At 42.4% G+C, this 14,278-nt stretch overlaps 1 protein-coding gene across 12 annotated transcripts in view; it reads right to left on the minus strand.

The window, feature by feature from the left end:
* Positions 1-8,273, minus strand: part of XRCC5 (X-ray repair cross complementing 5) — a 54,837-nt gene extending 46,564 nt beyond the window's left edge. For 3 of the 12 annotated variants that reach the window (XM_086897923.1, XM_086897919.1, XM_086897926.1), the window contains exons 1-3: positions 8,107-8,209; positions 7,402-7,737; positions 379-492 (exon numbers count right to left, since the gene is read on the minus strand). In XM_086897923.1, the coding sequence (XP_086754049.1) occupies positions 379-456 (78 nt within the window). In that variant the 5' untranslated portion in view covers positions 457-492; positions 7,402-7,737; positions 8,107-8,209. Of the gene's footprint in view, positions 1-378; positions 493-2,787; positions 2,909-7,401 lie in introns of those variants that run through there. The other 9 variants (XM_086897921.1, XM_086897928.1, XM_086897922.1 and 6 more) reach the window with 8 other exon arrangements.
* Between the last annotated feature and the right edge of the window lie 6,005 nt (positions 8,274-14,278).

Consider the following 14,278-nt stretch of genomic DNA (forward strand, 5'->3'; position numbering starts at 1 on the left):
AGAGAACACAGCACCAGTATAAAAACACAGGCAGATTAATACACAACTATGTTAGGCAGTTTACAGCATGCTGAACTAAATTTGAAACATCAGTTACAATGGATTTACTTTTTTTTTAACTTACTCAGTGCTATTCTCTCAAAACGAAACCTTACAGCGAGTACACAAAGTTAGATATAATTAAAATAACAATTTGACAAGCAGTTATCTGGGATTAAACAAATGAAATTGGCTGATTCAGCCCTCAAAATGAGTCTTCTGTGTGGTAATTATTAATTGTTGAAGTCTCAATTATTAGTAAATGAGTAAATTATGAAAAATGTTTCACAGATGTAATTGTTTCCTCTCCCTCTTTAACATTTCTGAAGTTGCACACACCTGTCTCTGCACAAACTTTGTCATAATCTTCTTGGCTTGCTCAAGTGAAGACTCTTCACCAGGAGAAGAGCTGCTCATTGTAAGGCCTACATCCAGGCACAGCACTATTGCCACCTGGAAAGAATGAGTAAGAATAAAAAATAAAATATAAGCATAATTACTTAAAAGGGTACACACGACACCTAAAAATCAAACAACACTATAAGTGGTTTCTTTTACAGTAATTGTTAATATAAGAGACAATGGTGGAAGACAGATCTGGTATAACTGCACTAAAAAGAAAATAATTTAATCCTGTACCATGTTCCAGACATTTTGGTGGAAAATACAAAAAAAATCCTGTTACACAATAACTTGTAAAAGGCATGCAATTTCTATACAACCCCATGAAAGTATTAAGAATCTAAGGGCTTTTCTGCACTAGGAAATTAAACAGATCTTTTAGTTGATAACTGCAATGATGAATTCAAATTTCAATTCAGGGGCCCTCAAGTTATTCTGTTTTTTCATTTCTGACAACTTCTTTAACTGACCTACACAAAACACTGCACAAGTCTGCCCATGACTTGATTTATACACTAGAATTAAATAAAATTGTTACTTGCAATTTCTCCCTTAAGTTCCTCTAAAGCATTTCACAGACTCCCCTTATCTTGATTAATCATCCAGATGTATGTAGTTGCAAGAGAAATTCAGCAAAATGAGGTCCTGCATGTCCAAGGCCAGCTCAAATTTTTCCTCATGGATTAAATCAAAGTTCCCTAAATATACATCAAAACCTTGTTTGATGGGTTGCCAGAAGATTAAATTATACTGCTTGAAAAAACTGTTTGCCAGAACACAGGAAAGTTGGGTATTACCTAGGCTGGTGCCAGCTGACTTGTTTTAAAATACAAAATATATCCAATTCCAAAAGAAATGAAGCTGGCAAAAGGATGTGGGCAATAATCCCAAGTCTGTCAAGTGACACCAGATGCAGACTCTGTTTTTGCAAAGCAAAATGGATGAACAGAGGGAAAAGGTGTTGGTCTAAGCTCTGCATACAGCCTTGCAAGCAACTCTAAGTAGCTTTTCAAAGACCAGCTGAAAGAACCTGATCCTTTTTGTCACCAAAATACACAAGTCTTAAATCCAAGTTAAGAATGACTTGGCCAAGTTGTAAGTCCAATGCACTGCATTAGCAGCTCTCAAGCTTTTCTTACCCTCCTTCTTTTCCCAGAATATATTTTGCACATCTTAACAAGCAATGGTTTAATCCCCTGCATCCTGCAAGGACGGGAAGAGAGAAAGAAGGCTGAGCAGCAGAGCTCCACAAGCTGTCCAGCAGGTTGTACTCAGTCTCAGCACTCTGCTCCTCACTCTGCTTAACCAGTGGCTTGCCTGGGAGCTAGGAAAGAGTGTCTGAGACAGCCAGGACTGCAGATGCTTAGAGTGGAACAGAGGTAGTTACTGAGGCTGCACTGCATTCTCACAAGAGCCCCGTCAGTGCCCACCTCCAGCCTGAGGAATTACTCTACCTACATCAGCAGCTGCAGCCCCTCCTTGGTTTGGTGCTGTGTACCCTGAAAATACCCAAAAACTGGCAGTCAAATCCATCCTGTTGGGATAAGATTTTAAGGGGTAAAATTCTCTTCAGAGACGGCAGGATGACAGCAGAGAAGCCAGAGAAGCACAGGAGAAGAGCTGCTGTTTTGCCTATGAAACACACGATCAAGTGTCAATGCCAACGTGCCCTTCTGGAAGGCAGCAAGCCCAAGCTGGCTGCCTGTTCAGGTAAGTGGAATCCTCCTTCAGGGAGCGGGCAGCTCCTCCGGTATCCCCTCTCTGTCTCTCTTCAGCCATTATTGACCTCTGGGCACCTCACCCGAGCACCCAGGGCTGCTGCAGGGTCCTAGGCGACACTTTCCCGATGCTCCGCTCGTGTGACCGCAGGACAGCCCTGTCACACCTGAGCTAAATCAACCTGCCCTGCTCAACTACTGGTGAGGACGATATGGAACAAGCCTGCCTTTATCTCTGACCTCTCGGTGCTCAAGCAGCTATCACAAAGCAAAGAGAGAGATGGCTAAAGCGGCACAGATGAAGCTGCGTTTAACAGACACTAAACTGCCCGGTATAACTAGAGACCTTAACACAGCTTTCACCAACAAGTTTCCTTAAACGCACCACACATACAAACTGCATTTTCAACAGAGCAACACCAGTTCTACCATTATTCTAGCAACAGCAAAAGTCACTGCTGCGGGAGCTGCACTGTGCTTTATAGCAGGAACACTGACTCCCTCTGAGCTGGTCCGCTTTGCACCGGCAGCGGCTCGGCGGCCAGCACGGGGAGGGGTTACCCGGTGCCAGGGATGGGGACATGTGTGTGCCCGGGGCCAGCGGGACCCCCCGGCCCCCCGCCCTCACCTTGCCGCTGGACGCCATGGCGCTCGTGCCGGGACGCGGTGCGCCCGCTCAGCGCTCCGGCCGCCGCCGCGCGTCCCGCGTCCCCCCGGGAACACGGCGGCGGCGCCTCGCGTTCCGCGGCGGGGGCAGCGCCGCCTAGCGGCGGGCGGGGGCCCGGGCGGGGCCGCTCCCGGCAGTGCCCCGGTTCAGGACCTGCTGAGCGGGAAGCTGAGCTGGGTACGGCCGGCTATGGGAGAGGGGAGGGAGATGTCGAGTGTTCCTCGCATCTTTCTCCTCAGGGCTTTCCCCAGCCCTCCCTCAAAGTGCCACATCTCGCAGGTGTGGTTTTCGTTTTGGCCAAAATGTGATCAGAGCGTAGCCGAGGACAAGCCCGAGGTGGATGCACGGGGGTCCCTGAGAAGAGGCAGTCGCGGGGCAAGTGTCAGAGGCTCTTGTGCCCTCTCCTGTCCTAGAGCACCTCCCGGTTCCCCCATTCCTCACCCGTGGCCCTGTGACCCCGGTGCCAGCCCAGCCCCACACGGCTGCTTACACCCCACACCAGCCGTGCTGGGGAGACAATCGGAACGGTTAAAGGTGGTTTTGAGATTCGAGTGACATGACGACAGTTTAATAAGAAAAAGCAAGAGCCATGTACACAAGTAAAGCAAACCAAGGCATTAATTCACTGCTTCCCCAGGGCAGGCAGGTGTTCAGCCATCTCCAGGAGAGCAGGGCCCCATCAGCTGTAATGGTGACTTGGGAAGACAAACTCCATCACTCCAAATACCCCCCCTTCCTCCTCCTCCTCTCCTCTTTATGAGGAGATTTATACTATGATGTTATATGGTCTGTAATATCACTTTGGGCAGCTGGGGTCACCTGCCCCAACCGTGTCACCTCGAACTCTCTTGCAAACATGGCTATACAAAAAGCAGAAAAGGCCTTGGCTCTGTAAGCCCTGCTCAGCAATAACAAAAATATCTCTTTATTATGAACCCTGTGTACAGCACAAACCCAAAACAGATCCCCATACCAACTGCTGTGAAGAAAATTAACTCTATCCCAGCCAAACCCAGCACATCTCCCCAGAGGGGCTGTCTCCAGGGCTATCCAGCCTCCTCTTCATGAGTCCCACAGGACACAGCCTATGGGGAGCAGCCATTTCCCTTCATCACTAGCACAGGGATTTCAGCTGTCTGGAGCATCCCCAAAGTTGCATTCTGCCCAGGAATCAGGATTGCTTCATTAAATACTGGCACAACACTAGTTTTCTCCCACCATGAACAACAGATAGATTTTCTGAACCATGCTACATCCAAGCTGTTTGGTCTAACTGGAACCCTACTGATTTTAAGGGGTCCTAGTAAAATAGGTGCTATGGCAGGAATATCTTAGTGCCCATTGGCTATTAAATCATTAAAGATGTATGAGAATGCAAGTATTTCATCACATGTGTTGAGTACTTGTTCTGCATTGCCTTCCCTGTATCCTTTGAGGATACTATTACCAGTGTCTTTCACTTCTAGGTATATCTCAAAATCCACATATTATCTATAATTATTCTCAAAACAGAGCTTGAAGTGGTGATACTAGTATATCTACAAAAGAGTAAATCTCACACGAACACTTCAAAAATCTTGTACCAGAAGACGACCCTACAAATACAAGTGTTTCCTTTTCATACTGAGTGATGTCTGAAGACAAAAATCCCCTTTTCCTCCTTACTACATTGCCATGCCTTGGGAATACTGGTAATTGAGGGATTCTCTCTTCAAAGCACTTTGCATATCAAAGGAACAGAGCAGCTTGGCAAAGTGACAAACATTTTAGGGGAAACTGGTAGACAAAAAACCCCAGTCAGTTACTGCCAGAGAAAATCTTGCATTGTCTTCTTGAATGTCTCTAAGGAGATTTCAGATTAATCAGCCAAGGAAATCAGGCTGCTTACTATCATTATTGTTATTCCTGATATTATCTTAGTCCAGAAGCCCTGCCTTGGGCTCACGACCAGGCAAACCCCACTCCAGCTGATTTCCAACATAGCTTGAATTCTAGGCATGAGACAGGAGATGTAGCACACAAATGAGGGAAGAACAGAGAAACAACAACTCATCAATTTCATCAGCAATAGCTTTTCACACACCAGAAGAAGAACATCTTGCAAGGCATCATGATCAATGAACATTTTATATTTATGCTAGGGTTGGAAAGTAAAACCCCAGCCCTGACTGCTGGAACAGAATACTGACATAATGTCCTTCTCTCTGAATCCTAGATTTGACATGAAAACTGAATCCCAGGCTTTGGTCCAAGCTCTTGCAACTAGAGCTGTAATAGAAAACATTAGTCAGGGAAACCAAATTTGGGCCAGAATGGTGAACCTCTGATTGCAGGAGGTTTGTATGCCCAGCCCAGGCAGCAGCATCTGATTTCCTTACAAAGTCTGAGTAAAACTAAAGACACCTATAACCATGAAACTCCATCTGTGATATTCCTATCCTTTAGCTATTAGTCTGACATAACTGGGGGCTTTTAGCTCCCTGGCAAAATACACAAACAATAAACCTAAACATTTCCACTTCACACCTTCATGCTGCCAGGTTTCTTCAGAGCTGTTTCCACCCATCAAAGGAAAATTGATTAATAATTCCTGAAACAAATCTTAATCCACATTTCCTTTTTCCTTTGCAAGTCTGAACAGAGCTCCCTTATTGGTAATCATCAGATCTGACTAATCAACTCCATCTGGGCACACTGGGGCTTTGTTAGCCTGGATGAAGATTTGAGGATCTTTGCTTATGAAAGTGTGCAAAAAAAAAGAAAAGTCTGTGATTAATTGTCCATTTCTATTGTACAGAATGTCAGTCTCTGGGTATAAATAATAAATATGTGACATCTTAGAGGACTCAGGATCCAGGGTGATCAGCTATAATCTCATTCACACCAAAGTGAGTCCCACCTCTCTGTCTGTGAGGTTCTCACTCATTTCTCTGCTCGTTCCTTTTTTGGTTAATTCCCTACCTCAAAACCAAGCCTGGATTAAATAAGCACACTCTTGGGAAGCAGCAATGAATGGTCTGCTTTGTGCTTAACTTCATTCAATGCTTTTACAAGGCAGCTAGGAAAATGGCTTCCCTGTTTTTTTACGAGAAGGAATGTATTACCAAGAGAGCTATAGCTGAGACCCAGCTGCTTATGGCATCTCTGAGCAAATGTAAATGACTTAAATGTAAAAGTAGCAAGATGACTTGGCCTTTCTCCCTCTTTACCCACAGGGTAAAACTTTGGATAAATGCCTGGTAGAAAGATGAATACCATTGCCATCTGGGATCTAGCCCAATGGTTTTATTTGAAGCAGAATTTTCTACAGAAAAATAGAAATAACTTTGCAATCATTACCTATTATTTGCCTGGGATGATACATAAAAGTGGGTGCTAACTGCAAACTGAGGAATTATGAACTGAATTTTCTACAGATAAACAAAGCAGGGCAAACACACTGTGACACCAATCAGTCTTGTATTTCCACCAGCACAAGCTTGGCAGAAAGCTGGAAGACAAAGTAGATGGGAAATTGGCATCCAAAACAAAGCAGAGCTTGGAAGCAAATCTGTTAGCATCCCCCTATGCTGGGCTTTGTGAGGTGTGCAGTTGTCTTCTCCCAAGAGGCTTTTCCAAACACCTGCTTGAAAGCACATGCCAAAACTGTGGTGCAGACTAACACTGGTATATATTAGGTCTGTTTAGTGATTTCTGATGGCACTTCCCAAGGGATGCAAGCCTAACTCAGAGTGTTTGTTTAGTTGCTTCTGTGGAATATACCTGCAGGGAAAAAATCTCAAAGATCCACTCTCTAAAGCAAAACTCGTCTTTGGCTTTGAGGTTCAGCTGTAAGTCCATAGGGCTTGTTCTGTGTTAGTGACTCAAAAACATTTGGCCCATTAAAAAACTGTGCCTTTAATATAGAAAAAAATAACTTCTAAAAAATAATTTGGGAGATTTAACAGTTTTTACCTCTTGGTCTACACGCTCTGTCCATTTTCAGTTTAGTTCATGTTATGCTAAGAAATGAGCTTCTTGGGAAACAAAGATTTTACTGCAACAGGAAAATTAGCAAAACAGAAAAGATTATACCACACCATCCAACATTGCCTGAAGACACAAAAGAAAAACATAGGAGAGTATATTGACTCGAGGTGTGTCCTGCCATGCACATTCCAGCTCAGGGGCTCCTGAATAGTGGCAAATGGGTGGATCACACTGATAAACTACTTCAAAGCAGCACACCCAGAACTCCTAATCCTATACCACTGCAGAGGAGAAATGTCTCTTCAAATCCTTCTTCATGGAGCTGAGACAAAGGCTCCATGTTTGCTGTTCTTCTCTCACAAGGGTGTCACGGTTGCTTTTCCTCCTCACTGCCCCCCGCCCCAGCTGCTGAATTTACAGCTTCCTCTTTTCCATCCCTTTCCCTTCTCCAGATTATGCAGTGATTACACATTTCTCAGGCAGAAAAAAAAACCCTTCCACTGGCTATCATACGCTAGCAGAGGCCTTATCAAGTGCCACAGAGGGAAAGCATAGAATCACAGGCCAACAGTGTTTACAGCCCATTTTCCCCCATGTGTTTTTTACCTTTTTCACACTATCATGGAGTCACACTTGAGAATCACACTCTTCTGTAGCCTGCATGTACTGTCCTGCAGAATTGCTGCCCATCCAGTAGTTCTTCCACCTGCTGTTTTTTATTCCAAATGAACTGAACGACACATATGTCTAACAAGTTGAATCCTGGTTTCTTTCCTCTTTCAATCCATTTATGAAATTGCAGTGATATTTTTTTTAGCTCTAATCTTCTCAGCCATGGTGCTTTACATCCCCCTCATTTTGGTGAAATTCCAGATTTCATAAGAACTATTTTGTCTTCATCCAGGTCATGAAAGGACACTGCACATCCCAAGGTAGCCAGTCCTGGGAATAACCACTTCTTAAGGCACAGCTTAAGATAGATCACTCTACCTGCTTTTGCAGCTATTTTGTCGTACACCAAAATGCACAACACTTCCAAGCTTGCGCAGGAGAATGGCATTTAAAACAACATCAAAGCCTTACTAAAGGAATAAGAAAATAAAGAAGGTGGGAGGACATTTTAACAGTATTTGTCCTTAACTACCCCCCTCCCTGGTTTTCCTTTTACTTATTATGTTGAGAACTTACTAAAGGTTTAATTATTTACTGTACTGCTTTCCACTATCTGAACACAAAGAATCTCTAACTCCCTGACATCTTTGCCCTCTCTCATCCCCTTCCAAAGTAGATGATATATTTGTAATCTCACACATGATTTTCAAGGGAAATCAGTAAAACTTGCTTTGCCCAGTTGTATATTCGCCTTGGATGGAATTCACCTGGCTCAGCTGGTATGAAAACATCTCCACTGTTTAAACGCACTCTGACATTTCCTGTTTTATCTCTAATCACTTTTTGCTGTTGATGTTAATTGTGTTGCTGCCTGATTGCAGATGACCTTTGTAAATGGACAGTCTTCCACAGCTGTCAATTATTTAATTAGCTCAAAAGGCAGAAGCATATGCTGTACATCCAAAGGCTTCATCCCAGCTGAATCTCATGTAACAGACAGGAGGAGTCCATTCAATGTAATTTCATTTTATTTGTTTTTCTGTAAGAAGTAAAGAGAACAATAAAGTTGCAAAAGTCCAGCTCCAAAATTACAGGAATTTCTGACATTAAAGTTTCTTTTCCAACCTTAACCAAGTATTTCTCTACACTGTGATACAGATTCAACTACAGGACCTGGTACTTTTTGTTTGGCAATGTCACAGTCTATTTCAATACGTATTGGGATAAAGTTAGAGCTGTGTACTGAAGGAGCCACAAGACTTCTGTCTCATTTGTTACAAAAATTGGAAGACAGAGTGTGAAAGAGGAAATTCTTATGATTATGGTAACTAAATGGCACTTTAAGAATTAAACTCTGGTTCTGTTCAGCAGATTGCCTGTAATCTGATTTACATATCACTTGAACCAAGTCTCTCACCAGTAAGCACTGGCTGTGTGAATCACATTTTCTTAGTGCTCAGTTTGGGATAAGTCAGATCTGCTTAAATGTTGAGCACTCACAGGTGTTTGTGAATGGAGCTTCACTTTCTAAACAGAAAATGCCTCGTTTTGCTAAATGTTAAAAAAAATCAGCTGCAAGGGGCAGCTCAGAGGGGCACTGAGCTTTCTTAGATTTTTGTATCTTTTAAAATATTGTGCCTTTGTTGCCACATATTAGTTTATCAGAATTTGCATCCCATGCTATTGGAAAAAAATACCCCAAAAGTATTTTTTGAGAAGATACGTTACAGTGACATGTATTATTGAGAGGTTGCTTTGTGCAATTTGTGAAAATAGTGTTTGACCACACTCTATAAAGACAAACCAAAATGTTGTATTTGATTCTCATTAAACATCCTCCTGTGGCCCACTATATAAGCCTGGCAAGCCAGAGAAAGAGCAGCATGAACTCGTGAGGATGAAGATTGTTCCAGATTGCATACCTACAAGGAACAGGAAGGGAGGACAGGATTAGTTTTACATTCATATATTAATAATTAGCATGACTAAACTCTTAGTATTTCCATTGCAATTTCGTGGTGCGCAGACCTCTCTGGATGCATTTCTAAAGCAGAGAAAAGTACTGCAGTGGCTTTTTATCCCCGTTTTTCAGTTCAGCCACTGGAGGGCAACGTGACCCCAGACACCAGGCGGAGGCAGCTCTGCAGCCCGCAGGCGTAGGGAGCGTCACCCAGCAAGCGCTGCCCAACTGCAGGGGAATTTCTGCACGAGTCTGGCAGAAACTGGGCAATAACAGCAGCAAAGAAACATATGCTCTTAAATTTTCCCTTTTGGGGAGATAGATTAAAAAAATTTCTTCCTACATCTAAAATCTGTATTTCTGTTTAGGATTGCTTCACGAGTTCTAAATCCATGGATTAGCCAAAGGATTTCTGCAGGCAGTGAGGCAAGGGCCACTCAGCCTGGTATCAGGAGAGGTGAAAATTTCCTGTTGCTAAGTAAGTGAAAAGCCCCAGACATCACTGGAAACAGACCTTTAGCAGACCTTTCCGGATTTGTTGTTAAATCTGTTACAACGAATTATTCGTTTGTTACATTTTATAGGACTATCTGCCATGTAGAGACTGATTCTCTTTCAAGCAAATAGTTGGGCTCAACTGAGCTCCAGAGCACCTGGGTTCCTAGAGAAGACCAGAGAGATCATGTCAGTTGTACTTGCTTTGGGGAAGGCAACAGCCCAGCAAAAGAGTATCCAATAGTGTTTGGATAAAAGTGAAAGCCAGTTTTTTATTAAGAGGTTGTAAGTGCCAAATGGTTGCTGCTGTTTCAGAAGGGGTTGTCGCAGAAGCAGAATCTCATCCATCTTGTTCTCCACGTGCCCTTTTGTTTCGCAGTCTTTACCACACTGCTGCCTGTGCAGTGCCTTTGTTGGCAGCCATTAGCAATCCAGCTGTGTTTGCAGGGTCTCTGGAAAGCGCTTTCATGCAGCAGATTGTTCAGGACCAGCTAGCTGGGATAATTCACTGCATGAAGGATTTGCTTAGCAGATGCATAAGCCTTTAGTATCCTCCCCTTCAGTTTCATCCTGCCCTCACCAGCATCGTGTATGTTTGCATGCACATACGCACATGCGCTGGCTAATAATCTAATTTAATCCTCACAGCACAGGATTTTGTTCCTTATCCATTCAACTGTGGGAAGGGATGAGGAGTCTTCAGCTGCCAAACAAGGCTCTTTCTGAGCTGAGTGGATCCCATTTTAAATTTCTAGCTATTTGCCTGCACCTGGAAGCAGATTGAAATCAGACTGAAAGAATAAAATTTGAGATCTTTTGAAAAATATTTGCTTTAATTGCACTTTCAAAATGAAGCATTGTAGCATTGAGGAGGGGACGTCATGTTTTAAATATTTTAATTCTTGTGAGTTTCCAGCTTGTACAGCTTTGGGGGACAAAGCAGCAATGTGAAAGATGGAGCTTATATTTGAGAGGAAAGAAGGGATTACGTTTGGTTTCTATTTGTGTTAATGGATGCTAACCCATTACACTAGCAGAGATGTGACAGTGTCAGATGTAGAGGTAGGGGAATAATAATTTCAAATTTTCTGTCAGTTATTTTATGCAGAAATTCCTTGGAAGGGAGTCATCAAGACGACAATGATTTCTGCAGGTTTTTTTGTCCTAGACATTCAAGACAGACATTAAATTTTTTATAACCTTCTATTGAAATAAATGGCAAATTTAGCCATCAAAACACACTTGGTTTTAGGGTGAAACTGGAGTCTCAGAGCAATCCTGCTGTAATCATGGGGCTGGCTGAAGTCACCACCATGACACGAAACTTTTGCCTTGGAGCCTGTTTCGATACTAGAGTCCATCACTCCAGTGGTGTTTAATCACATTAGAGAGAAGCCGGTGTTATAATCACTGTGAGTCACTGAAGGCAGCTCTACCAACACATATTTGGGGTGAACTGAGGTACCATTTAGCAATGACACTACGTGTGCCTTGGGATGATACTGCTCATTATATTAAACATTTCACTTTTTTCTTTACTACATGCAGATACTACAAATTACTTCTGCTCCTTTCTTAGGTCACAGAGGAGCTCATTTGAATAAATTGATGAAGGTTAAAATTGCTTGTGTTTATTAATTCTGTATGCCATTTTTACATGGATAAAGTGTTAAGGAAAATCTCCATTATCATGGAAGGATATTCTAGTAATTGCCTGTAATTATAAGGGCACTTCACTACAAATACAATTTAAATACATCATTAGAAACTGACACTTCCATACTTCAGGATAAGAATGTATTTTAGAAAGAAGGACTGAATAAAAGGCATGTTCTCCTTAGGCTGACTACCCCAGGAGCTGTTGGATTCATGCCCAGCACTGACACTACAAAAGCCATTCAATTTATTTATGATATTTGGGGTGATCAGATCACAACTGCAGGTTATTCAGATAATCAGGCTAGAATAAATTAAGCTATATTTGTGTTATATCCTAATGAGCCAGCTTGCTGGTATTTTGTAGTAGAAATAATTGATTTTCTTACCTTATCACTGTAGAAACAGAAAGTATTCGGCATATGTATGAAGACAGTCAAAGGCACCTTCAAGTATATTGGTCTTAATATACCTTACTGCTGGAGGAACTTGTAATAAACCATGCTCTAGGGGAACATGTTGCTTGGGAGGTGGCGGGGTTTATCCTATTTGCAGGCAGAACATACTATCAAAACAGCAGTTATTCTTTTTTATCTTGTGAAGCTAAGTTTCCACCTGGAAGAAATGGCTGGGAAAAGGAGCCCTAAGACAAGGACATCACATCTAAGATTTGTATCTTAACAGGCTCCAGGTCAAATTCATCCATGGCATAGCTAATTTCAATGGATACGAACAACATGAGATTTTAGCTGCTGCACTCTGGGAGTAAGGTTTTAGGTTTTAGCACACTAAAAGCAAGGACATTTTTTAACACAGGGAAAAATGCATTGTTGGCCTGACTCAGGCATTCTCTGTATTTTAATGCATTCTGACAGACCTCAGTTACTGTATAATGACATGAAATTAGGAGAAGTGAAAGTTAATGGAACTGGGTGACCAAGGGGGATACATGAGAGACCCTCAAGCCTCGTTTCTTTGGACTGCTTGTTTGCATGCAAACACACTTCACCTGCTATGTGGAAGGATGCTTAAGGGGGCTTTTTGACCCCCCTGATAATTTACCTAACACACAACCACAAACCTTCCGTCATCATTAAGTGGCTGCCTGTTGGAAGAGAAATCATGCTTTAGTAGTTAAGACAAGAAAACACTATATCTATTCTAATTCACCAAATTAATTGAAAATTTGTGTTTCCAGGTGGATTAGCCTCCTGAATTTGATTCAACCCCACTTTTTTCTTTTTATTTTTGTCTAAGTTCCCTTTTCCATTCAGGATATAAATGTTCATGGACTAATCTAGGGATGAAAACACATTAATGTAACTGCCTCCACATTGCCAAGTGCTTGGAAAGAAGCAGGGAGGGCACTGATCCCATAGATAATTCACTGCCTGAGACAAAAAGGGGTTGCATAAATGTTGAGACAAATTGTGTCCATCACAGTGGGGTGTGCATACTTATTTTCTCTCTGTAATGCAATGTAATTGCATGCTTCAGTGTGCAAGAGCACATTGGAGTGGCTTTTCTTAGTTAGTGTTTGCAGTTACAAGGTGGTTACAAGGATCCATGGTGCAACCTCTGCTGATAATCTAGCAAGGAATTGCAGGATCCTGGCCTTAGGATTCAAAGCACTGGCCAGAGGGACTAGAAGGGTGAATTCAAGGGACTTGCTGTGGATAAAAGCACAATCATGCTGTTGTTTCAGTCCTCAAAGAAACTGAATGGGGTGGGTAAGTCAGCAGGCAGAATTAGCACCTCCTCTCCCCCTCCTGAGATACATGGGCAGTCACACAGGTGTGCTTTGCCTGGTGGAAAAATCTTCAAAAGAAGACTCTCACTGATAACCATTATCTTATAAAATTAATACCTTGCACCTCAGAAGTGAGAACAGCAAAGGGTAATGAGCTAATTCTCTGGGCCCTCTATCTCCATCTCACCCTGTCACAGCAGGAAGCTGAGTGTCCTTCATTATGTTCTTCACTGGAGGTGGGAAGTCCTCAACACACATCTACCACATAAGGAATTCTCTTCCCTTGGCTGTTTGCAACAGGCATCAAACCAAAAGCATCTTCCTGTTATTTCCAACTGTTGCACTTCCTGTTTGAGGGAATCACCTGCAGGTAGCTTTTTGGCTCAAAGAGCTGTTTTACTGAAACTGCAAACCCTCAGCTAGGAATTTTGTTTGGGTTTTCTGAAGATCTATCTCTCCTTAGAAGAAAGAAGATTTCAAGTAAGTGTAATAAGAGTATGTGGGAGAGATCCAAAGGTGACATTTAATATTTAGACACCTTGTAGAACTGTAGTGGTGGATTCTCTTGACTTATGAGAGACATCCCTGAAGTACCCAAGGGTTGTAAGAATCTTCCCAGCTGTAAATAGCAGCTCCAAGTCACAGACACACAAACCATGTTTGTAGAATTAAAAGTACTTCCTGTTTTGGTATGGAAGTGTGTCCACCCCTACAGATCCTTGTGGCTAAAGCTAAACAGATACCAATGAGTATGGTATGAGTAAAATGAAATCAAAAGTCTTCATTTGTGAGCTATGAAGGAAAAACAACCCAGGCCCCAGAGATATATGACAATTCTGGATAGGCACAGTTTAACAAGGGGTAGAACTTAGACCAATTTCAGACACACTTTAAGGTGGATCTTCAGATACAATGAATTCTAATCATTTATCAGCATAGAATGACTATGTCTGCCCCACAGCACTGATTTTAACACAAAGTCAAACAGAAGCATGAGAACAACACTCCTG

The sequence above is a fragment of the Cyanistes caeruleus genome, chromosome 7 (genome assembly GCF_971803275.1).
Source record: "Cyanistes caeruleus chromosome 7, bCyaCae1.hap1.1, whole genome shotgun sequence".
NCBI lineage: Eukaryota > Metazoa > Chordata > Aves > Passeriformes > Paridae > Cyanistes > Cyanistes caeruleus.